This window comes from Diabrotica undecimpunctata, chromosome 4 (genome assembly GCF_040954645.1).
Source record: "Diabrotica undecimpunctata isolate CICGRU chromosome 4, icDiaUnde3, whole genome shotgun sequence".
NCBI classification, from domain to species: Eukaryota; Metazoa; Arthropoda; class Insecta; order Coleoptera; family Chrysomelidae; genus Diabrotica; species Diabrotica undecimpunctata.
The window spans coordinates 37,375,788-37,403,281 of record NC_092806.1 but is presented as its reverse complement, the minus strand read 5'-3'; the positions used below and the strand labels follow the sequence as shown (position 1 = coordinate 37,403,281).

General features: G+C 32.0%; 1 protein-coding gene across 2 annotated transcripts in view; it reads right to left on the bottom strand.

Annotated features, from left to right (window-relative positions):
* The window catches only part of Tmtc2 (Transmembrane O-mannosyltransferase targeting cadherins 2), a 1,074,543-nt gene that overhangs the window by 188,550 nt on the left and 858,499 nt on the right, over positions 1–27,494 (bottom strand). For both annotated transcript variants that reach the window (XM_072529360.1, XM_072529361.1), the window contains exon 6: positions 7,977–8,221. In XM_072529360.1, coding sequence (XP_072385461.1) covers positions 7,977–8,221 — 245 coding nt within the window. The remainder of the gene's footprint in view (positions 1–7,976; positions 8,222–27,494) is intronic.

Here is a 27,494-nt window from a genome sequence, read left to right as displayed (position 1 = left end):
TGAAAGAAAAGGATATCACCAATATATTAAGATAGAAAAAACACACAAGGTGACTACTAAAAGGGCATTACAGAGTGTCTTCATTACTATTGAACATATAGTTACATACGAGATGACATAGGGCACTAAGAATAAAAATCAATATTTTTACTTTCACTTTCAATATTTTTGGGTCTTCAGAGTCTTTTTTTTACAAGTGATTAAATACATCTATTTCATACAACGCCTTTCTCTTTTCGTTACATAAAATTGGCCTATGGTATTTAACAATTAAATGTACAATACAGGGACCGCCAGATCTGAAGAAGTTATTACAAAAAAGAGTTCCCATAAATTTTAAACGACTTTTGTGAAAAATTCTTTGTTTTTTGTTATCTTCATACTTGTTTTGTAGTTTGATACAATTAGCCCAGGGAAATAAGCATTTTTTCATGACACTCGGCCGGCCAGGCAAACGACAGTTGTTTTGAGTAGTATGGTCCTCTGTAACAAAAATCTATATGTTTTCTGCAGTCGATTTTTTGGACTTAATTAGTTATTAACAAATTAAGGTCAAAAAACGGAAAAATTTTGCTTTTTTCGTCTGTCGGCAAAAAGCGAAGCATTTTAAACAAATTTTACTAAATGTTTCTATCCTGATTTGTTGCTTGGGAGTTGCAAAATAAGTCAAAAATTTCGGTTTTTTATAAATATTAATAACTTTTTTGAAAATAAACTAATAACAGTTATATTTCATGGAATGCTGTGCCTTGTAGTGCTTAAAATATGGTTAAAATTTCAAAGTGATAAGTCAAATAGTTTAAAAGTTATTTTATTTGTTTATCCCAAATTAATTTTTTTTGCAACAATATAAGTCAGAAAATTATATAGCTTTAGTAATTGTAAGGGTAGTTTCTGGAAGAAGAAGACTTGTTCTATTATTAACATTAAAAAAAAAATAAGAAAATTAATTTTAAATATTGAAAAATAATTTTGCAAAAACATGTCGCTTTTTTGCTTATAAACAATTGGAATAACTTTTTAACTATTGCCTGCAAGAATATTACTTTTTTATATTTAGGAAGCCTGAATTTTTTTACAAATTTAAAAGAAAAAAAATTTGTCCTAAAATAATTTGGGACAAAGTTAGCCTCTTTTTTTATTTTATTCATAGCAGCTTTGTTTATAATAATTAATAAATCTAATTAGCGCTATTTAAAAGAAAATACTTTATAGTTTTAACGTACCGAATTCTAAAAAGATTGCATTTCAAAGAAATCGTCCACAAAGCTTCAAAATGTGGTTCTTAAAATCGGCTGGCTTCGAAACTCACGGAAGCCGGAGGGAGGAGGAAGGAGCTGTTAGCTGTATCTCTGGTTCTTATTTATGGATTTCAACGTTCCTTGTTTAATTTGTATGTACTGTTTGCGTAAATTACGAATATCCATTATTTCAATAAATTGTTAAATAAACTATCTAATTTGCTTCACTTTTTTTTTCAATTTTTATTATAATACTTGAGATAATTTCTATTTAAAAACATTAATATTTATAATTAATTTATACCTCTTTAATAAAATTGTAAATAATTTATTTATAATAGATTTTATGAAAACAACAAATTGTCCTATTCAATTGTTTCTAAAAATAGTATTGCTTTGGAAATATTAATTAAAATAATTTTTCCAATGTCTATTCTTTATTATTTTATTATTATTCTTTTTAAGTTAGAATTAATTTCATGTTATCGAAGGAACTATCCTATAATAAAGTCGTCCCAAGAATGCAACTCAGTAATATTGGCAATATAATTTTAAAGTCATCTTTAAAATATATGTTTATATATATATATATATATATATATATATATATATATATATACAGGGTGATTGTTTAGTGTAAGGAAGCTCAGTAGATCTGTTACTGTAAAAATTACAAAAAAAAGTATTATCAAAAACTGTAAACAGCTTTAAACTTCAAATTTTAAAATTAGTTAGAATCTTACAGGTTGTTCCATAAGATGGTGGCAGACCAAACTTCTGTTTTTTTTCTGCATCACTTCCACATCACAACAATGTAAAGTTTTATTATGTTATACCGGGGATTAAAAAAGTTCTAACCAATATTACCTGAAAATCGTATCAAGTTTAACTCCCTGTATAATTAAAAAGGAGTACAGGAACATTCATATATTGCAACCATAGCTTTTTAATAATTGTTAAAAATTATAAAACATATTCGTTTTTATAATATTCGTTAAATCAAATACAGGGTAAGTCAAAATGCAAGTACCAAGTAATGCAAGTTAAAATATCTACCAAATTAATACTTTGATAGAAAAATAAAAATATCTAGAAAACTGATAACTTAAGGTATAGAGAGTACTTTATAAAATATGAAGTACGATATAAGTACTTTTTGATAGTGATATAAAATACAGGGTATTCTATTTAAAATTACCAAGAAAATAATGTACTTGCATTTTGACTTACCCTGTATTTGATTTAACAAATATTATAAAAACGAATATGTTTTATAAGTTTTAACAATTATAAAAAAACTATGGTTGCGACAGATCAATGTTCCTATACTTATTTGTAATTATACAGGGAGTTAAACTTGATACGATTTTCAGATAATATTGGTTATAACTTTTTAAATACTTGGTATAAAATAATAAAACTTTACATTGTTGTGATGTGGAAGTAAAGCAGATTTCAAATTTAGAATAAAATACAGGGTGTTCTATTTAAAAAAACATAAGTTTGGTCTGCCACCATCTTATGGAACACCCTGTAAGATTGTAACTAATTTTAAAATGTGGAGTTTAAAGCTGCCTACAATTTTTGTCAACAACTTTTTTTTGTTATTCTTACTATAACAGATCTACTAAGATTTCTTAATTGGTATAAACAAAGCTGCTATGAATTAAATAAAAAAAGAGGCTAACTTTGTCCCAAATTATTTTAGGACACATTTTTTTTCTTTTAAATTTGTAAAAAAAATTAGGCTTTTTAAATATAAAAAAATAATGTTCTTACAGACAATGGCTAAAAAGTTATTCTAATTGTTTATAAGCAAAAAACCACATGTTTTTGCAAAATTATTTTGCAATATTTAAAATTAATTTTCTTAATTTTTTTTTAATGATAGTAATAGAACAAGTCTTCGTCTTCAAGAAACTATCATTACAATTACTAATACTATATAATTTTCTGACTTATATTGTTACAAAAAAAATTAATTTGGGATAAACAAATAAAATGACTCTTAAACTATTTGACCGATCACTTTGAAATTTTAACAACATTTTAAGCACTCATAGACACAGCATTCTATGAAATATAAATGTTATCAGTTTATTTTCAAAAAAGTTATTAACATTTATAAAAAACCAAAATTTTTGATCTATTTTGCAATTTCCTAAGCAACAAATAAGGACAGAAACATTTAGTAAACGCCATTTTGAAGGTTTTTATATGACTTAAAAGTTTCTTTTCTTTTAAAATTTGTTTAAATGCTTCACTTTTTGCCGATAGACGAAAAAAGCAAAATTTTTCCGTTTTTTGACCTTAATTTGTTAATAACTAATTAAGTCCAAAAAATCGACTGCAGGAAACATATAGGTTTTTGTTACAGAGGTCCATACTACTAAAAACAACTGTCGTTTGCCTGGCCGGACGAGTGTCAAAAACAGGGTACTTTTTTTCGCTTATTTCCCTGGCCTAAATAAATAATATGCAAAATTCTTAATAAAATAATATGTATACAGCAAAATAGCTAAATGGACCATTTTAGGATAGGCTGCTGTCTCAAACTCATAATTTTGAACAAAACATACACAAAATCCTCCTATAAATAACACTCAACGATTCTAATACCCTTTTAACAAGCGTCTCTACTTCGGTGATGACAAATAAATTGAATTAAACGAATATAAAGCATAAAGAGTGGCGCAATAACTGTTATTACATTTTGTTGAGATATGAGACCATTTGGAGTTAAGCGAAACCTTCCTGCACTTAGTGTGATTATCGGTAAGCTCTCCATTTTTTAAAGGGCTCATTTGGCGAATAGCTCGGCCAGATGGCCCTTGCTGTGGCAACTAGCTTAGACGATTAACGTTTATTTTCTTTATTTCGCCACCATTTGGTTGTTTTGATGACATCTGTTTTATGTTTATGGTGTCGAAAATAATGACAATGTAAAAAAAGATAATAATATTAAACATGGTTTAAGTAAAATTATATAAACCCATAACTGTAATATATTTATATTTTTTTATATTTTCTATACTTATATAAGTCTTTCTACCGACTATCGATTATGTACTTTTTTAATTATACCATGCGGTCCATATGTATGGAATAAATTCATTTTTATTATGAAAATGGGCTGAAAAATGTTAATTTTTATTCTTAAATTGACAAGTTACATTATGAAAATATTATATCCCTCCAGCACCCCCTTTCAATTATAAGCAACTCCTCGAAAAATATGTCTCTATCACAAAACTTGAATGAAGATAACACTGTCACATAATATTTAGAAAGTAATTTTCAATGTACTTTACAATTAAATTAAATGCTCAAAATGACCACAATTCACTTCTTGACAATAACCGAGGCGATTTTGGATTCCTCGTACAACATTTTGTATGACCTCGGAGGTTATTTTGTTAATTTCTTCCGTTATCCTAACTTTTAAATCAACAATACTGTTTGGTCAAATAAAATATACTAGATTTTAAATAAGCTCCCTAAGAAGTAATCGAGAGGGGTCAAATGGGGGGATCTAGTCGGCCATTCGATCGTTCCACGTCTTCCAATCCAGCTACCACAACGACTCAGAACAATTTGGGGACGAACATTTCCAAAAACTGGATTCTAGGGAAATGCTATAACACATACGGACGAGAAAATACAAAGATGGGCAGAATATATCGATGAATTGTTCGATGATGAAAGAGGAGATCTGGAGCACGTAGAACTTACGTTAGAAGAAATAGGTCCATATATTACAAAAGAAGAAATATTGCACGCATTAAAAACAATGAAGAGCGGGAAAAGCCCTGGACCTGATATGCTTCCTATAGAAATCCTAAAAATTCTAGATGAGAAGCACATTGATGTTTTAGTGACACTCTTGAACCAAATTTATAGTTCAGGCGTATTACCCAAAGAGTGGTTAACATCTATTTTTATTTGTCTCCCTAAAAAGAAAAACGCAAGAGAATGCAGCGATTACCGCACCATTAGCTTAATGTCTCATACGCTAAAGTTACTACTTAAGTCATCCATAACCGAATATATCACAAACTGGACATAGACGTTAATAATACACAATTTGGTTTTCGCAAAGGCCTAGGAACACGTGAAGCTCTTTTTTCACTTAATATACTAATACAAAGATGCCTGGACGTCAATTAAGATACATACGCATGTTTTATTGACTATAATAAAGCATTCGATAAAGTACGACATAAACATTTAATGAATGTCCTGAAATCAAAGAAGATTGACTACAACGACCTCAGGATCATATCAAATTTATACCATAAACAGCGAGCAAAAGTACGTGTTAACGAACAGCTGCCAGAAGAAATTGAAATTAGATGTGGAGTAAGACAGGGATGCGTATTGTCGCCAATTCTTTTCAATGCCTACTTCGAAGAGGTCCTGAAAAAAGCTCTTGAGGGTGAAACAGCTGGAATAAAGGTAAATGGAGTCCCCATTAACAACATTAGATATGCGGACGACACTGTGATCTTAGCCGAAAACATTGAAGATCTTCAGAGACTGGTGACCAGAATAGCAGAGTATGGAAAAGAGTATGGTCTAACAATGAATGTCAAGAAGACGAAATTTATGAGAATATCGAAAACTCAAAGAAATAACGAGAATCTTCTAATAAACGAAACCAACGTCGAACAAGTGGACAAATATGCATACCTGGGAACAATGATTAACTCCACAAATGATTGCAATTAGGAGATAAAAATAAGAATAGAAAAGGCTAGAGCAAATTTCAACAAAATAAGAAGAGTTCTATGTACCAGGGATTTAAAACTGGAACTAAGAGTTAGGTTGGCGAGGTGCTATGTTTTTTCGACTTTATTTTATGGAATGGAATCTTGGACCTTGAATGCGACATCAATGAAAAAACTGGAATCATTTGAGCTGTGGGTGTACAGAAGAATTCTGAAAATATCATGGACAGAACACGTCACAAACAAAGAGGTTCTGGGAAGGACGAACAAAGAAATGGAAATTTTAAATTCAATAAAAACAAGAAAATTGGAATATCTCGGACATATTACACGTGGATAGAAATACACCTTGCTCCAACTGATTATGCAGGGAAAGATCCAAGGAAAAAGAAGCATAGGGAGGCGTAGAATGTCATGGCTGCGCAACCTGAGAGATTGGTACGGATGTACATCAAATGAACTTTTCAGAGCAGCCGTCTCAAAAGTCCGAATAGCTATGATGATTACCGACCTCCGCCGCGGAGATGGCACTTGAAGAAGAAGAAGGGAAATGCAGTACTCATAGCAATATAGGCAAACATTTTGTATGGAAGGGGCATAGCACTAATATTACTATTGGTTTCTTACTCAAGTGGTGAAAAAGCAAAATTATGAGAAAATATTACTTTTTGTAGGAATAAGATTTATTACGCTGCAGAATAATATTTTATTTTTGTATTATTTTGAAATAAAAGATTTAATTTAACTATCTAAAATTTCCGATTATTTCGAATTTCATATTAGCTACTGTAAACTTGTTTATACGTTTTGTGGTTTTGTGGTACTTTTGTATTGAAGTAGCGACATTCATTGTTACCTTCGTCATTATTAGAGCTTAATAAGATAATAGTAGAAGACGAGTCTTAGAATCTTGCGAATCTCGTAAAATCACTTTTGAATCATGTTACGAAAAATATTAATTTCTGCAGGTGTTTATGTTAACATAAACACCTGCACGGATACGTTACTTAGAAACTACCAATTTTTAACTTTCTTTTGACTTTAGCATCGGTACTATTTATCTTAAGTAAAAGTTTCGATTTTATAAATCATACCCAAAGTTTCCGGGACTGCTGCAGAAAAATGTATCCCTATCAAGTCCATCAAGGTTCCTATAAGTTGCAATATGGTTTAAACCTTCAGTCAAGTCTAGTGTTGTATAATTATTATAGTTACTAAATAATTTTTGTAAATTGGATTTAAAAAAAAAATATTTTTACGACTAGCGCTTCAAAAATTAATCTAAATTTTAGGCTTTATGCTAAATATCAGTCTTAGTAGAAGCTTACTAAAATCTAAAAGTTAAATAAATATCTCGTTTCGTTTATTTGTTAGAGGATTTTCCAACTTTGAAGTAATGAGAAGGATAGGAAAAGACCCAGAAATTTTGTCAACGATCAAACGAAGAAAACTCGAATATTTGTGTCACCTGATGAGAGGATATAAATACGCATTACTTCAAAATATAATGCAGGGAAAAATAGAAGGAAAACGGAATCCAGGCTGTAGAAGAATGTCATGGTTGCGTAATTTGAGAGAGTGGTTTGGCTGTACCACTAATAAACTCTTTAGGTCAGCTGTAAACAAGGTCAGGATAGCCTTGATGATTTCCAATCTCCGATAGGAGTGGCACAAGAAGAAGAAGAAGCTTATTTGTTTATTGGCTTTGTTATCAGGTTAAATGACATGTTGAATCTTTACATCAATTTTAAAACGGATATTAAATAGACAACACTTAAACAATAAAAGATGATACCAAGAGAAAAGTTTTAAATAGTTTGGGAACTTGGTTATTAGGTAATAATAACAATGTATAAGTATAGTACCAGTTTGGGAACTGGTACTATACTTGTACATTGTTATTATTACCTAATAAGAATAACAGTATTTTCTAAATATTCTGATATTTCATATATTTTTGATAAGGAACTCAGTTACACTTAAGTTAAATTAAAAAAAAATCACTTACCTGAGGAGGATAATGATCCGGTAAGGAATGAGCTGCTTCTCTATAGGTAGCCAGAGCCCTTTGCAACCGACCTTGATCTGAATATAATGCTCCAAGTTGCAATAACGCAGAAACTTTTGCGCTTTCATGTTCTTTTCGGTCTTTTAAACCAGTACCATCTAATTTTGATCCTTGACGAAGGACAGCCGTTGCTTCCTGACACCTTCCCGAAGCTATTAGCGCTGCTCCCAGATTTACGTAGGCCACTGCAAAAAATACAAAGTCTTTAAGAACTATTGTTTGTATATTATAAAACTAGGATATTATTTTAACACAACTTTCATTGCTATACTTTATTTCAGTAACTTTAACATTTTTAATCTGATTAATTTTGAATAATAAAATATCATTTTGCAGTATATCTGTAATTTTATAATTAAGTAAGTGGTGGGAGGAAACTGAGACGTTTATAAGAGAAGTTTTTAAGAAATATCTATATAATGTATGTATGTATATTTCAATAGAACGTATTAGATCGTTATATTTAAGATGTTGAGTTATTACGGAAAACTGTTTCTATACTTATATTTATTGGCGGCGATATAATATGCATTTAAAGTTTACTATTTTTTATTATATATGTTAGGTATACGACTGTCAGATAAAAAGAGAAACGACTGGGTAAGATCCAAAACAAAAGTCGAGAACATAGCAACAAAAATTGCCAAACTTAAATGGAGCTTCGCGGGCCACACTGCTAGACAAAAAGACCAACGTTGGAATACTACAATACAACATTGGAGACCTTACGAAAGTAAACGACCAAGAGGAAGACCACAGATGAGATGGGTTAATGACATTAAAAGAATAGCCGGAACAATTTGGAAATATGTTGCTCAGGATAGAGACCGATGAAAGGAGATGGGAGAGGCCTATGTCCAAACATAGACGACAGAAGGCTAAGAAGTACAAAATAAAGAAGCCTCTTCCATTGTCGATGCTGCAGAGCCATATAAAACAAGTTAAAAAAATGTTTAAGAAAGAAATAAGCTTATAGTAAAGCACCTATTAGTGTTATCTAAAAATTAAGAGAAAAGAATACACATTATATGCAGTTGTTTGATAGAACTAAAAAATCTGAGATCAATTTTTTTATTTTAAAGAGTGTTTTTTTAGAGGCATAGAACTTGAAATATAATAAAACAAAGATGTGTCGTTTACACTAAACTGACAATAAAATTGACACTTAATTGCCTTTATTCGAAAGGTAATCTTTTGACATTATAATTTAAATATGAATTCTAACATATGACTGCAAGGACTGGCTCTGAGGTAGTCTAATCTGGAAGTCCAATTTTCGATGACTTTTTCCAACATTCATGACCGTATATCGGCAATTACGTGGCAAAAGTTGTCCTCCAAGTAGTCAACTGTGTGACATGTTGCGCCGCCTTGTTAAAACCACATCTCCTGCACATCACGATTGTTCAATTGAGGAATAAAAAAGTCAGTAAATGTGGCTCTATAGCGATCATCATTGACTGTAACGTTCTGGTCAGCATCATCAAAGTACGGGAAAATGATTCCACCAGCCCGTAAAGCACACCAAACAGTCAGTTTTTTTTAAATTGTATTGGTTTCTCAACATACACTTGAGAATTATCTTCACTCTAAATACGTATGTATTACCACAACTTAAAATTGAAATTTTGTGTTATAGGTTTTAAAGATTAATCAACACCCTTATATAAACTGAGTCTATTCGCGGCAAAACACAAAACCTTCATACGAAAACTGCACTCTTTACTTCTAAAACGCATCTTGATTTTTGTCGATAAGACACTTGGATCTAAAGATATCGAGTTTTTACCGTCAAGCTGATTCAAATTTTATTGAACATTGATTTTGCGCATGTAACTGACATTCAAAATCGAAGGTCGCCTCAACCGTTATTTCAGAGAGAACGGTTTATTCTACACAAAAAGTGCTAATAAACATTTTGGTGTAAAATGGACAGCCGGAGTGTGACGTCACGGCGGTCATATTGTTATTATTACTTTCCAAACAAAAATTAAAATGCCCAATCTCAAGTCTTTTTAATTTATATAAAGTTAAAATTTTGCTTTCTATACTGCTTTTTTTTTTAAGTATAGTGTTTTTTACGATAATACCATCATAGGTCAGTATTCTGTTTATATGAAATATAGTTAAAAAGTTTAAATTTAAGAAATTCTAACCTTACTTTATTGATACATGCATTTTATTGCTATTTTTATAAAACAACATGTTTTATTATTTACAAAACCTTGTAAAATTGTTGTAGGAACTATAGTAACTGTAAAAGCGGAAAGGATTGTGTAAAAAAATGAATGAATAAAGAAAAATACATATTATCCGCACTAAACAAGGTTTGTTTGGAAAGTGAAACTGACAGATGTCAATAAAAACTACGTCATCACTCCGGCAGTCCATTTTCTCATTATATACATTTTTTATTTAAAGAATTTTGTCTAGGGCATACAGATTTTTTATAAATCCTTTTTTTGTATTTTTACCCCCATTCCAGGGGCGTTTTAGAAGTAAGAAGTGGTGAAAGTGGTAAAAGTGGCCTCTTGCATTTTGTTTAATGTCCCAAAATAAATATTTTTGGTAAAATTTAGCTTGTTCGTGATGATTTTTAGGGGTGAGCTCTCTGACGACTGTACTAAATATTAGTGGAAAATAAATAGAACTTGTAGATAAATATAAATAACAAGGATACAAAAGTAAAATTGACAGGGATCATTATCAGACTAATAAACTAAAGATAAAAATCGGTCTTGAGTGGGCAGCGAATAAAAGACTGAGAAAAACATTTTACGGTGAGTTGCCCATTTGACTAAAAAGAAAAGTGTTTGGTCAATGTGTGCTGCCAGTGGTGATATACTGAGCACAAACAATTACCTTATCAAAAGCTTTAAGTACCAAACTGAGAGTCATACTGAGAAAAATAAAACTGTGCGATCCATGTTAGAATTAACTCTGCAATACAAAGTAAACATGAAGAGATCAGGAAAAAAAACCAAGGTGACTGACAGAATCTAAAAGATGACCAGATTAGAATGAAGATTTCAGGACACATAGTTAGAATGATGGACGATGGACAAAGAGATTATTGGAATGGAGACCAAGAGAAGGAGATTAAGATAAGCGTCGGTAGACCACCTCTATGATGGACTAGATAAGGTAGGATACAAGAGGAAAAGGCCTATGTTGAACAGTATACTTTTAAGGCTGGATGATAATATAAATAGATCATTTCTATTTTAGTAATATGTCTTATCCTGTAATGCCAATAGGTAATGATATATAAAAAAACTAAATTGAGATTCGACGAAGGTTGATGTTTCAAGATTATGACTATGGGCAACATTTTTAGTTAACCAAGTATCATTTGCTTTGCGGTAAGTGAGTATAATAAAAATACTTGTGGTAATTTTATTGCTGATAAATATTATTTGTAAAATGTTATAAAAATGTTGTCTTAGGTCGTCTAGACTTTTTTCATTGAAAAACTTGCGACTTCATTAACTAAACTTGTATACAGTCATATTCGTGACTAGAAATGGTAAACTATTAAATATGAGCATACAAAGCTAATCGATTTGACATGACTACCGTTTTACGGGTATCTGATAAGTGAAACATACATGCAAAAAATTTGTTTCTATTACACGAATAAAATATCGCAATATATATCGTTTTTTTATATTTGACGTGTAACTTATCACCATACAACGTTGTTAACACGAAGCTTTATCAAATGGAGGGCTTAATTCAACGTTTTCACCTCCCTTAACTCCATTACACCTTTCAAGGTTCCCGCATTACACCGCGGTCGAACGCTTTAACTCCATGAATTTTTTATTTCGCCCTCGGTTTTACATTTTCCTGGCAATGGAACAATATTTTTGGATGTCCTCGTTTAATCTTTGACCCTTATCTCCGTGGAATAGGTGTCGATTCGTTTAAAACCAGCGCTTACATGGTTCGTAGATTAATTTGTGGTTACCTGTGTGGGAGCCATCGAATAAATAGCGATCTCGAAAAGGATCATCCGAAAAAAAGTTTTTTATGTTCAGTATTCAGTATTTTAGTGAAAAAGATGTTAGGTGAATGATAATTTTAGTAAATAATACATGTTAATATTAAAAGATCTTATTTTAGCTAAAGCAGAGATTTTAGATATAGAAAGGCAATACACAAATTAATAAATTCAAAAGATTTAACCCTATTATCTGCTGTTATTCATACAAAGTCTTATATAGTTCGATTCTAGATTTTGTCAACATATCGAAAAACATATTTAAAACGAAAAAACTGCAATTAACAAATTTCTCACCAATTTAAAAGAGGAGTAGGTTCAGTTTTTATAACGTTTTAATGACGTATTCAATAAATGATAATCTAAGAGTACAAAATTTTAATAAACAAGTTAGATTAAAAGTAAAACATCCTCTGGAAGGTCATTTTACGTTTTTTTTTCAACAAAAACTATAGTGCGTTCGAAAATTATGGGTACCACAGTTTTTATGGACAGAGGAAAGTAAGCAATAATAACATATTAATCAGAAAACACCACGGTTTATCGAGGAAGTGAAGATAAAATTTGATCGTGTCCAACACCACAAGTTAATGCAGATCCTCAAGAAAGTTGATATAGACCAAAAAGACATAAGATGCATTGAAACCTTGTACTGGCATCAAACGGCACAGTTAAAAATAGACTATTCTATATCCAAACCCATACATATAAGAAGGGGCGTTCGACAGGGATGTGTGCTTTCCCCTCTTTTATTTAACATTTATTCGGAAGCCATATTTCAAGAGTCTCTGGAGGATGCAAAGATGGGAATCAAAGTGAATGGAGTACTGATCAACAACATACGATATGCTGATGATGGTGTCTTAATTTGTGACAACATAGTCGATTTTCAACAACTTGTCACTATAATCGGAGAATACAGTAAGCGAATGGGATTAGAGATTAATACCAAAAAAACCAAATTTATGATCATCTCCAGAAACTTGGATGCACTTGAAAACTCCACCATAACACTGAATACTAAGTCCATTGAAAGAGTGAGTAAATTTAAATACCTGGGATCGTGGCTTTTTGAAGACTGGGCATCGGACAGGGAAGTAAAATGTCGCATTGAGCAAGCTCGACAAGCTTTCGTAAAATTCAAGAAGGTACTGACTTGTTCAGAGTTCGATCTTCAACTGAGACTAAGGTTTACTAAGTGCTACGTGTGGTCAGTGCTGCTATATGGCGTAGAGGGCTGGACACTCAAAACGAGGGATATAAACAGATTAGAAGCTTTCGAAATGTGGCTCTATCGCCGTATCCTAAAAATACCATGGACAGCGAAAATCACAAATATAGATGTCCTTAAAAGAATAAACCAAGAACGCCAACTTTTCGAAACCATCAAGAAAAGGAAAACGGCGTATCTAGGTCACATCATGCGAAATGAAAAATACCAGTTCCTCCAACTTATAATCGAGGGTAAAATTGAAGGCAAGAGAGGAATGGGACGCAAGAAAATGTCCTGGCTCCGAAACATAAGGCAATGGACAGGGATTAACGACATACAATCTCTGATACATATTGCAAGAAATAGAGAATTAATGGAAAATGTGATCGCTAACATCCATTAGTGGATTTGCATCTAAAGAAGAAGAAGAAGATAAAATGTAAAGACAAGAAGAATGCATTTTTACAATACAGAGCACAACAAACACAACAGGCATATAGCCGCCATAAACGAATTGGAAATTAAACTAATACTTTTTGACTTTAGTTCGTCAAATAAAAAGGGAATACTGATACAGCTTCTCAAAACAAATGGAACACTGCTTCTAAGGAACACAAAAAGAAATAAGGTGAATAATCAGAGGACAAAGAAAAGATAAACGAACTAATAAAAACAAAACAAATTCAGAAGTAAATGTGGGTAGTCTACTTTCAATCCATTTTTGCTAAAGATGACGATAATGAACCACCAACACCAGAGGTTACGACAAACGAAGAAGTAAATATTGAGGAGGAAGAGGTAAAGGAAGCATTAACCTTCAGCTGAGCGCGCCGCAGTAATTTGCTGCGTAAACTCATATATTTATCGGTTAACCCTTAGTCGGTACCCATCATCGTCTTGTGAAATCCAAATCCAATTAGTTAGTTATCGTACTTTATTGTGAATAGTAATCGAGCCAGACAATTGCTGCAAGGCGCCTGGTAGTGAAATTCGCGAAATTTTTTTTTTTTTTAAATAACTTATATATTATATATATTTTTTGAGAAATTTAAATTTTATTAATAAGTAAAATTGTTAATAATATAATTATTTATAAGAATTAATAACATATATGTAACATATTAGATTATTGTAGAATTCTATATTATAACATATTTTATAATTTTAGATTACGCGCCATGTCTCGTAAAAATCCAAAGGAAGTGTTAACCCCAGCACAATTAAAGGAAATTCTAAATAATATGACAGATATTGAAGATGAAACAGATGAAATATTGGAAAGTGATAGTGATTTGATAGAGATTTGGATGAACAACAAATTGAGGAAAACCACAATGATACATGTTCAGAGCAAGATATGTCAGATGAGGAGGAAGTATTTTACGAAAACGTTGAAGATACATTCATTGGCAAGGATAAAACAAGTAAGTGGTATAAAACTTCTTTTGCAAGACAAAGCAACAAAATATAATGAGAGTACCACCGGGATTAAAAGGAACTGCACGTCAAATAAAAACAGAAATTGATGCGTTTTTTACTATTATCAATATTGATATGGTTGATGAAATTCTAATTTTTACCAATTTATATATAAATGAACATAAAGATAAAACGCAATATTTGAGAGATGGAGATTGCAGGAATGTGGACAGGAATGAGTTACTGGCCTTTTTTGGACTCCTCTATTTGATTGGCATAAAGCACGGCAATCACACAAATGTGATGGAACTTTGGGAAAAAGATGGCACAGGGATTGATATTGTTCGAGCAGTAATGAGCTACAAACGTTTCCTATTTATTGCACGTTCATTGAGATTTGATGATAAACATAAAAGAAGTGATAGATGTAAAATAGACAAGCTGTCGGCCATTAGATGATTTTTTGACAGATTTATAAAGAATTGTCAAAACTCATTTAATTTGTCAGAGTATACAACAATTGATGAAATGTTCCATCCCTTTAGAGGTAGGTGTAGCTGGATACAATATATACCCAACAAACCTGCTAAGTACGGGATAAAAATGTACGCGTTATGTGATGCTCAAACATTTTATACCGCCAATTTAGAGATACATTGCGGTAAACAGTCAAGTGGCCCATATGACGTAGCAAACTCGGCCTTTGACGTTTTAAAACGTCTAATAGAGTCCGTAGAAATAACAGGAAGAAACATAACAACAGATAATTTTTATACTAGTATTCCGTTAGCTAGATATTTGCTGCAGAAGAAAGTTACTCTGCTTGGGACGCTGAAGAAAAACAAAAGAGAAATTCCTCAAGAATTTATTCCATATAAATCAAGGGCAGTTCAATCTAGCATATTTGGATTTCAAAAAGATTATATGATTACCTCTTACGTGCCGCGTAAAAGTAAGTCAGTCATATTATTATCGTCTATAAACAACGAAAGTATAGTTGACATGGATACTAAGAAACCACAGTTGATTTTAGATTACAATAAAACAAAAGGAGGAGTTGATACTGTAGATAAATTATGTTTATCACACAGTGTTTCACGAATTACTAAAAGATGGCCGTGTGTTATATTCTATAATTTAATGAATATTGAAGGCATAAATGCTTTTGTTCTACATTCCGTTGCAAATTCTGAAAAATCACTCGAAAGGAGACATTTTCTCAAAAACCTTGCAATGAACTTGATAAAAGAACACCTTCATACACGATCACAAATTAAAACACTTCCACTTGATATAACCGAGTTCCTGTCCAGGATGTTTCCGAAGCAACCAGTACCCCATCAAGAAGACGAAAATCCTGCTAAACGTGGTAGATGCTGCAATTGTTACAGTGAAAAAATCAAGTCGTATACCTCTATGAAATGTACACAATGTAGTGCATTCACTTGTTAAGACATTCTAATCTAATATTGTATGTATTAATTGTAATGATCAAATACATTAAAAGTTTTTTTTCTGTACAATTTATTAAAATTAGTTAAATTAATAAAGCGTTCTTATTTTTTGACAAAATAAATAACGATACATTTAATCAATAATTAAAAGTGTCAAAAACAATAAGAATCTACATGGCAGCAAATTGCTGCGGCGCGCCTGATGATGTAATTATTTAGAGCGCGCCTGGCCGAAGGTTAAGGAAAATAAAAAATAGAAAATCACCTGGATATGACAGAATATCGAACAAACCCCTAAAATACGAAGGACCAGATCTCACCAAACAACTATTAAAACTATTCCAAAAAATAATGGAACAAAACATAATTCCTCAATAATGGAGATTAAGCATCCTTATATCTCTCTTCAAAACGGAAGACAAATCGAACCCGGAAAATTATAGAGAAATAAATTTATTAAATACAACACTAAAATTAAAAGTCAAAGTGATAACAAATAAAGTGAATGAAATTACGAACCTTGCCGGTCCCACGCCAATCTTTTCCAGGTTCTCATGTCTAGCAAATTTTTGCGCGTCCGCTGCCACTTCATTCTCCCACCGTTTTTGTGGCCTTATTTTTGGTCTTGCACCCTGCATTTTACCATCTAAGGTTCTTTTTGGCAATCTTTCAGTCTTCATTCTCACTACATAACCAGCCCGTTGAAGTCTTTGAATTCTACCCGTCATCAGAGAGAGTTTGTAAGAAGACTCAAACCAAATCAAAACGCACCGACTACTCTGGCAGAGTGTAGTCGGTGCATTTTGATTTGGTTTGAGTCTTCTTACAAACTCTCTCTGATGACGGGTAGACCCAGAAACACGTGTTAGGGAGTGGTAAGAGACTCAAATTAAATTGAAACGCAACCATTTTCGTATGTTTGTCGTCCTTACTCGACGCAATGAGTACAAGAATGATGGTTATTTATATGGGTAAATTGTTGAGGCATAGTGGAATATAAATATTCCCAGCATAGCTCTTAATGGCTTGATTAAGCGTGAGTATACAATTTTTATGGCATTGGCGTAGGCGGCAATCTGTATTGATTTATTTGTCAGGAGATTACCTATTCCTATGTTAAGCTTAAATAACAAATCTACAGTTACTGTCATAGCTGCAGCTTCTATGTCACTGTTCTATGGTCTTATATTTTTAAAGGACGTTCCATATTAGTCACTAAGATATGCGGAGTCAAAGGAAAGATCTTATTCACCTAGTCTGTCCTATGTGGGAACGTTACTAACTCAGATTGGCAGTTTCATAGACACGCAGGAATATGCTAATCGGTATTTGCAATTATAACAAATATTACCTACCCTAGTCACATTATTGTATTATTATATTGAATTATGTTGCACTGTATTGTAGTGTATTTTTTTATGTATATTATTGTCATTTTTAAATACTTATGAATATTTCATGTTAATTTGTATTATTATATTAATAACAAAATAAACAATGAATTTTACTGTAGAGTATGTGTAAAAAACTCCTTTCATACATATATGAAGATAAAAATATATATTTTCATCAAAATATTAATTCAATTTTTCATTTACCATACTCCTATTGCAGGTCAAAAGTTGTTTATTAATTGTTAGTAAGTTGTTATTAATTCTGTTTCTCTTTCTGCTATGTCTTACCTATAGCATTACATATGTAATGATTGTGCAGATTGACTCCCAAATAAATTTGTAACGGCGAATGCGTGTATAGAAGTGTAACTTCCACCAGCAGTCCCACTGGACTGCCGCACCCGTTTTTTTAGTATATATTATAATAAGCCTACTTTCCACTTTCGTTAGATATTAAAACCAAGATAAAATTTAAAGGCTTAATATATTTATTAAATAGAAACTGAAACAAATTTCTAAAAGATGGAGTTCCGCTAATACATTTTTAATATTTAATTAACTAAAACCAACGCCTAAATTTAATAACTGACTTTGGTAAATTTTATGGTCTATAATTTTGCTTCCCCCAAGTTAATTTCATCTCAGCTTTTTTTAAAGAAGCGCAGAAATCTACATAATAAAAGTATTATCCAATTTTTCCCTTCTGGCTTTACCCATGATAGCAATTTATGTGATTCTTTTCATATAGGTAAAGCGAGTTTTATACCCTTTTTACAAACTTAATACTTTTTAATAAACGGAAGTTACATACTAAAATAATGTCTGTTTTTACAACCGAAAACGTCGTTGGAATATATTTAGAATAAGGGTCACGCTAAAATAGTGTATTTATTAAAAAAAATTCCTAAAAGTTATCAAACATTTGTCAGTACAAAAGTACTGTATGCAACCCTGAGCTTAGAACTATGCTTAGTGAGTTAGATGCCACGTGTAAGGAATTTAGTATGACCATAAATTTGGAAACAGACACAATACATATGACAAATCTGATATTAAGCGAAAATCCAAAAGTCGATTGCAACGAAATAGTATTAGTTCACAAATATATATAATATTTACTTAGGTCATGAAATCAAAATTGCCAGGGACAATTTCGAGACTATAGAAGCATATCGCTTATTAGCACATTATATAAAGTGTAATCAATTATCTTGCTAAAGAGTCTCACACCATATTCGGAAGATATTCTAGGCGACTACCAATGCGGCTTTCGTGCTAAAAGATAGATCAAGATAGATCTCAACTATAGATCAGATATTTACCATCCGACAAATATTAGAGAAAAACTGGGAATTCAACTGCGATGTGCAATAAATTTTCATAGATTTCCAGCAAGCATATGATTCCATAAACAGAAGCAAATTGTGGATAGCAATGTTAGAAATGGCAATACCAAGAAAATTAGATGTGCGTGACAGACGCATATGCGCAAGTAAAGCTAGGAAGCAGAACATCGATGCCATTTGGTATAAATTCAGGACATAGGTAGGGGGACCCCTTGTCACCGTTGCTATTCAATTTTAATTTAGAATATGCAATAAGTAAAATATCGTCTGAGCTGACAGGAGGATTTGCTGATCAGGGATCAAAACTGTTGCTGGCCTTTGCTGATGATATAGATGCAGTCACGCATTCTACCAGAAACGTGAGAGAGGTGTTTTTACAGCTTAAGGAGGAAACAGGTAGTCTGGTTCTCCGAATAAATGAAGAAAAGACGAAATACATAGTAGTAAAAAAAATCCAAGACCAAGAGTTAGGCAGAACATCAGTATTAATGATCACAACTTTGAAGTAGTAAGGGAGTTTAAATACCTGGGAACGATAATCACAGCGGACAACCACATAGAAAAAGAGGATAGCTGCGGGAAATAGAGCATTATACTCCCTTTCAATATTATTAAGATCGAAGCTGCTAAAGAGAAAATCTAAATTAACACCGTACAAGTCGATTATTTGCCCAATTATTACATATACCAGTGAAATATGCACTCTTAACCAGCAGGAAATCAATAAGCTTCTAGTATTTGAAAAAAAGGTTCTCAGAGTAATATTTGGCTCTCAAAGAGATGAATTCCAAGGGATTGGAGAAGACGCCGCAATGCTGAATTGGTGACTCTGTATGGAACTGAAAATATAGTTAGACATATCAAGGCAAATCGAATAAGATGGACAGGTTACGTGATACGATCAGAGGATGACAGAGTGTTAAAGACTGTTTTTTGAAAGACCAGATGGTAGAAGATCAGTAGGCCGACCGAGAAAAAGATGGATGGATGATGTTGAAGCTGATTTATCTAGAATTGGGGTACAAAAATGGGAAATATAAGCGCAAGATCGTAGAAGATGGAGAGCGATAGTGCATGCCAGTGAAGAAGATGAAAAAGACAACTATTTGCCACCATCAAAGACACATTAGTGGATTTAGAACAATTTACCGTGGTTGATAGTGATGTGCCAACAGAAAGTGGAGAATGATCTATCAACGATTGTATTGAAGAATTAGCAGAAATAAACGAAACTATCTCTAACTTTAAACCCGAGTTATTTGAGTGTCAAATATATCCAGCTATCTAAAGCTTGTGTAAGTCTCAGAAATTTAGAAAACTTTTTTATTAACGAGAGCAATTTATCACATGTCCACAAATATTTCTAAGCTTTTAATAAAATGTGAATATTTTAAAAATCCAACCACGTCATCTAACCATCTCGTTCTGGGCCTTTGTTTCTTTCGACTTCCTATGGGCTTCTATTGTAACATTTTCTTTGTTGTTTTTACATCGTTTTGTCTCTGCTCATGTCCCAGCCATAACAGTCTTTGACGTTTCACAAATCTTACAATGTCATAACCTTCATTTAACTCATTAACCTCGTCGTTTCTCCTGATTCTCCATGTGCCATCTTCCTCTTGTACCGGGCCATACACTTTCCTCAATATTTTTCTCTCGAATGTCCTGAGTTGTGCTTCATCTTTTTTCGTCATTACCCAAGTTTCACATCCATAGTTTACTACGGGTCTAATCAGTGTTGTGTAGATAGTCATTTTGGTTCTTTTGTCTAATAATTTCGATGTCATCAATCTTTTATTAGCAGAGTATGTATGATTCCCGCTGGAAATACGTGCATTAATTTCGCTACTTACGGAGTTCTTCTGGTAGATCTCTGTGCCGAGATATGTAAAGGCATCCACTCGTTCGATAGTATAGTTGTCTATTGTGATATTATTTTCATTGTCAGTTATTCTTTTGACTGTCATATACTTCGTTTTGGCTTCGTTTATTTTGAGACCTCTTTTTCTTGCTTCAGGATCAATTTGTTTGATCACTTCCATTAGTCGTGGCTTATTCCTACTAATGATGGCTACATCGTCTGCATATGCAGTAATTTGTACTGATTTGGTGTTTATATGGCCGGTTATATTGGTTTTTCTGATGACTGAACTAACTCAAGAACTAAGTTGAATAGCATGGTTGATAGGGCATCTCCCTGTCTTACTCCCATGTTGATGTTAAACAGGGGAGTCAGTTCTCCATCTACTCTTACTGCGGCTTTTGAACCCTGCAACGTCATTTTTATGAGGCTGATATATTTCTTAGGTATACCTAGATTACAAAGGTCTTCCAGCATTCTGTCTCTTTTCACACTATCAAAAGCTTGTTAAAAGTCTATATACATATTATATAGGTCTATGTCGTATTCATAAGCTTTTTTTTGTATCGTTCTTAGTATGAATATGTTATCTGTAGTGGCTCTATTTGGTCTGAATCCATTTTGATAATCACCAATTATATTTTCGGAGTATTCTAATAATCTATTGTAGATTATACCAGAAAGAATTTTGTATATTACATTTAGCAATGTAATTGGCCTATAATTATGGCATTCCCTCTTATCTCCTTTTTTATATATTGGCTGTATGAGGCCAACTGTCCATTCCTCTGGCATTTGCTCCTTCGTCCATATTAATAATGTTAGGTCATGGATTCTTTCCCAGAGTTCGGATCCTCCATGCTTTAATAATTCTGCCGAAATTCCGTCCGTTCCTGGTGCTTTATTGTTTTTTAGTTTATTTATTATCTGAACTACTTCTTCATAACTCGGATTTTCGATGTGCAGCTCCGCCATATAATATATTGTCTCGTTCTGCTCATTTTCGTTGTCTGCATTTAGATTTTCTTCAAAATATTGTTTCCATCTCATTATAATTTTTTGCTTCTCTGTTAGTAGTTCTCCGTCCTTGTCTTTGCATATCGTTAGTTTTGGTCTAAATGACTGTGTGCTTTCTTTTATGCATTTATAGAATTTCTTGCTTTCGCGTCTGTTGTTATGATTTACGATTTCTTGTACTTGTTTTTTCATAGCCTCTCTTCTCTTTCTTCTGCATATTCTAGTCGCTTGTATTCTTTTTTCGTTATAAATCTCACTGCTATTTCTTGTGTTTCTTTGAAGTTGGTTAAGCCTAGCTTGCCTTTTTTCCTCTACTGCAGTTCTGCATTTATCATCATACCATTCCGCATTTCTTTGCCTTTTGGCTTTTCCGACAGTTTCCTCTGCTGACTCTGTTATAATTGTTTTTAATTGTCTAAAAATTAAAAAGTATTAAGCAATCATTAATTTTAAATTATTTAAAAAAATTAAAATTTAACCATACCGTGTGTCAAAAAAAAATATGCAACATATTCAATATATTCAAAATATTCATATGCAACAATTGATCTAATTATGTTCATTTATTTTTCTGATCAATTGATATTACTAAATTAAAATTGTAAAATTAATAATTGAAAATTGAAATTATTAATTAGTTGAAATTATATTTAAAATGTAAACAAACAACGTAAAAAATATCAGTTGCTTTAATTTTCATAAGTTCTCTCTTAAACGACCGTTTCTATTTACCGACCAGATTTCATTCCTCGGGGGTGGTCGCTATTGAAAGTTCTTGCAGTATTACATAAAATTATTGCAGATATCTATTATAAGCGCAGGTAAATCTAATTTTTGCAAATTATTATAGCCTATATTACCTTACAGAAACATGCACAAATATATATTACTAGAAACCAACTTAAAATTGCACTATCGTATTGATTTACGGTCAATTTTTGGCCTCGATTCCTGGTTTGTAGACCCTAGAAACGTCTAGCGAATTGTAGCTGTCACAATGATAAAGTGAATAAAGGTTTCCAATGTTGGATATTTCGGAGAAATCGCGGTTAATACGATTATAATGGTCTGCCTAGAGAAATTGAAATGGATTTGTTGTATCTAGAGTGTTGAGAGATTGCTTTTTGAAAAATGATATACGGGTTGGTATAAAGTGCTGCAGTTTAAATTGTGATTAATGGAGATCAGATCAATTAGCTAAGCATACAATAAATAAATAATTAAACATAATACATTAAAACATATTATACACATGATAAAAGCAGATGTTTTAAAGATAATATGTTTGTGGTTTGGCTGATAATATTAAAATATTATAATATGTATATGTATATAAAATACAGAGTGAGTCATGAGGAACTTTACATACTTCTACCATATGCAGAGTCCCTCAGGGAGCATATCATGTGGCCACTAAAAAATGTCAACTCCTCTTCTTTATTAATTAACAGGGTGATTTGTGTAATTGACCATTTATTTAATTTTACTGTAGTGTTTATCCGGCTCATTTGTTTTTTTTTAATTTTTGCATAATACAGTACACTACTATCAAGCATTCGACTGGTATTAGCTAAACTAAAAAATTCCAGGACTGGCTTTGGAAAAATTTATTTAGGGATTCGTATTAAATATTACACCCTGTATAAATTTTTTTTAAAATCCAATAAGTGATTTTTAAACTACATAAATAGCCAATGAAAACGACATATGCGACAATGTTGTCGCACTTTTATTAAATTTTTAGTGAACGATCAAATCTTACTCAAATCTTACCAAAAATAGAACAACCATAATGAAGTATCAAATTATAAGGTATTAATTTAAACAAATGTTATAAATTTCAAACATTTTAATTAAAATGAGTTCCTACAACATAATCTAATACGTAGAAAATTAACATCTTTACTGTCACTTTGTATTATCTCTACGATAGAATCAATTGTTTTTCAATTTTAAATTTTTACTCATAGATCGTATTGGGGCATTATTTTCCATAAATAATAAATTAAATTGATTAAAAAGTCAAACCTCTTGTAGGTGTTAGTTTTTGTTAATTGTAAATGATTAAAATTTTATGTCAAATAATAATACATTGCATCAACTGTACTAAATAAAAATAAATCTAAAAAAGTTTAAAATGAAGGTTGGCGTTGACCGTTTGATGTTGCTTGATATTTTATACCCATTGTCATTCTTGTCATTATCAATTGTTATTTATGTGTACAAGAATACATATTTCTTCTGTCATATCTACGTTAAGTACATTGGGTTACTTTTGGTAGAGCTTTTGTTACTTTCGTTCAAAATGCCACATCAGTTTTCGACCACAGAATATGCAGACATAATATTTGTTTATGGATTCTGTAATGGGAATGGTAGGGCTGCTAGTAGAGAATATCGCAGGAGATTTCCTAATCATCGAACTCCCAGTCATCCAACATTTGGGTCAGTTTTTAATTATTTGCGAGAAAATGGCACTTTTCCTAGTGGAAAAATAGAGCGACATGTAGATGAATCGCAGGAAGATGATATTATGGACGCCGTTACTATAAACCCTACAATAAGCACTAGACAAGTAAGTCGAGAACTCAATGTTACTCAATCAAAAGTAAGTAGAGTCTTACAAAAAAATAATCTATACCCATATCACATTCAAATGGTTCAGCGACTACATGCTGGAGATGAGATCGATAGGTTGGAATTTTGTAGATGGATTAACAATAATCGACCAACGCTATACAGGACACTATTTACAGATGAAGCCCAATTTACCAGAGACGGGATAAATAATTCACGAAATTCACATGTGTGGGCAGAAGAAAATGCCCATGTTATTCGAAAACGTCGTTCTCAGTTAAGGTTTTCGGTTAACGTGTGGATTGGTGTCATAAATAACCAATTAGTAGGTCCTCACTTTTTTGATGGTCCTTTAACAGGGCAGGTCTATTTGAACTTTCTACAAAATATTTTGCCGAATTTGCTTGCCAACGCGAACGTTGCTATCCGAGGGATGTATTTTCAGCATGATGGGGCACCCCCACACTTTTTACTGGCAGTGAGACAACATCTCAATAATGTTTATGGCAACAGGTGGATAGGACGTGCAGGTCCTATTTCGTGGCCTTCAAGATCCCCTGATTTCAATCCCGTTGATTACCATATTTGGGGACGATTGAAGCAACTAGTTTACGCAGTGAATATTAATAACCGACAACAATTAATTGATAGAATTATACATTGTTGTAATACTATTAGAAACGATCCCCAAAGTATCCGTAATTCAATACGTCAATTAACAATTCGGCAACAAAAATGTGTACAGGCTGCAGAGTTCCATTTCGAAAATCTACTTTGAATTATTTTTATTTTGTTACCATTATTGTATCTTTTCCAGTTCTAATTTATGGGTTTATCATAACTATGTACATATTTTTAGTTTTTTTTTTAATTGTTCTTTGTTATTGTTAGTAGTTACTGTTTTTTGTTGTGCAGTGACTTAGTTTATCATTTCAATTAAAATGTTTGAAATTTATAACATTTGTTTAAATTAATTACCTTATAATTTGATACTTCATTATGGTTGTTCTATTTTTGGTAAGATTTGATCGTTCACTAAAAATTTAATAAAAGTGCGACAACATTGTCGCATATGTCGTTTTCATTGGCTGTTTATGTAGTTTGAAAATCACTTATTGCATTTTAAAAAAAAAATTATACAGGGTGTAATATTTAATACGAATCCCTAAATAAATTTTTCCAAAGCCAGTCCTGGAATTTTTTAGTTTAGCTAATACCAGTCGAATGCTTGATAGTAGTGTACTGTATCATGCAAAAATTTAAAAAAAAACAAATGAGCCGTATAAACACTACAGTAAAATTAAATAAATGGTCAATTACACAAATCACCCTGTTAATTAATAAAGAAGAGGAGTTGACATTTTTTAGTGGCCACATGATATGCTCCCTGAGGGACTCTACATATGGTAGAAATATGTAAAGTTCCTCATGACTCACCCTGTATACATGATGCCGTAGGTATCTGGGATGAGTGAATTTTCCTCTTAGAGGGAGTGTGAGGCGTATGGCTAAATCTACATGACAACAATAAGTAGTTTATTATTTAAAGCTAAAATAATAATACTTAAAAGTTATAAAGTAAGTGAAAATGTTCAAAAGACACCGTCCGGTCATGTTCTGTGGTCATTTCTCTTAACTCATGCCTAGGTTTTCGGCATATTCCTGTAGTTTGATCGATACATCTTGTTAGGGATCTTCTTCCTTCAGATCTTCGACTAATAAGTCGTTTAATGTTTTTTGTGTATGCTCTCATAACTTATCCAAAGTATTTTAATTGCTGGAAAATGACTCTACTAGATAGCCTTTTTCTGGATTTTAGCCCATTTAGAATTGAATTTTTTGTAGTGTGGTCAGTCCACAAAATTCGTAGCATACTTTTCCAACAGTTCATTTTAGTATACCTTTTTAGTATCTTTTTTCTTTTCCCTTGTCGTAAAGTCCAAGATTCACATCCATACGTCAGTATTGGAAATATTAAGCAATTGATAAACCTCATTTTTAGAGTTTGTAAAATTTGAGAGTCCTTTCATATTTTGGCCATCGTTTCTACTGCGACTTTTACTGGTTCCCATCTACGTTTATTTCTTTCTGTAATAATTCTGTACTTGTGATCAGTGATCGATGATCCCAGATATAAGTATGAGCTCACTATCTCAAACTGGTCAAATGTGGCTATGTATGGATGAATGGTATGCAGTCTATCCACTACCATAATCTTTGTCTTTGATATGTTTAATGCCAGACAAAATATTTGACATTCGCTTTCAATAACTAGTCAATAAAATGAGTACATTGGGTAACGTCAAGAAATAATAATAGGTGGTAGAAGCGTAGCATTAGCACTGTTATCTTCCTTTTATATCGTATACCCAAGAAATATCAGACTATCCTGGTAGAATTCCAAAGTCGCCATACTGTTATAAAGGCTGATTATTATTAAAAACATACAAACGTTGAGAAAGGTATGGCGGAAAATCTGTGTGGCAGTACTTAACCTTGCTGTCTTCACTTCCTTATCTGCTCTGTATTATATTTACTCTCCTACTCTATTCTACTAACTTCATCAGTCTACTACAACAGTCTCGCTGCCTTTATCTGGTTCGTCCCCAGTCTCTCTTTCTCTTTCATTGCCAAAGCAAGCATAATAATATTTGGCAAGTTTCGATCTTTCTGGCCATAACTCAAATCAATTAGTATTCTTATCGTGATCGTCTTAATGTTTCTATGTCACACTATCTTGTTTCTCTTTATTAAAAAGATAAGTTTGCAGTATCTTATATAAATATCCTACAGTTTTTCTGACGTTGTTTTTCTGGTAAAGTTATTAATACAGACCTCAACCAGTCCTCTAGGATTTCACTGGTTGAGTACACATGCTTGGAAAACTTAACGAACATTTTAAAGCTTTTTTTATTAATTAGTTATAACTAAAGCTCGGATTTATAGGCAACAAAAATTGAAGAAAAAGGTGCTTATATAGGCAAAGATTTTTATTAAAAAAGGCAGGAATATTAACATTTAGGCAAAATATAGGCAATAAATAAGTATAACTTATTATTTATTGTACAAAGTGAATTAACGTAATATTAACTTAAGGCAGGTATATTTACACATCATAATCATAACATTAGTATAAATAAACTAGTAACTAAATAACTGTAAATTAATAATTAA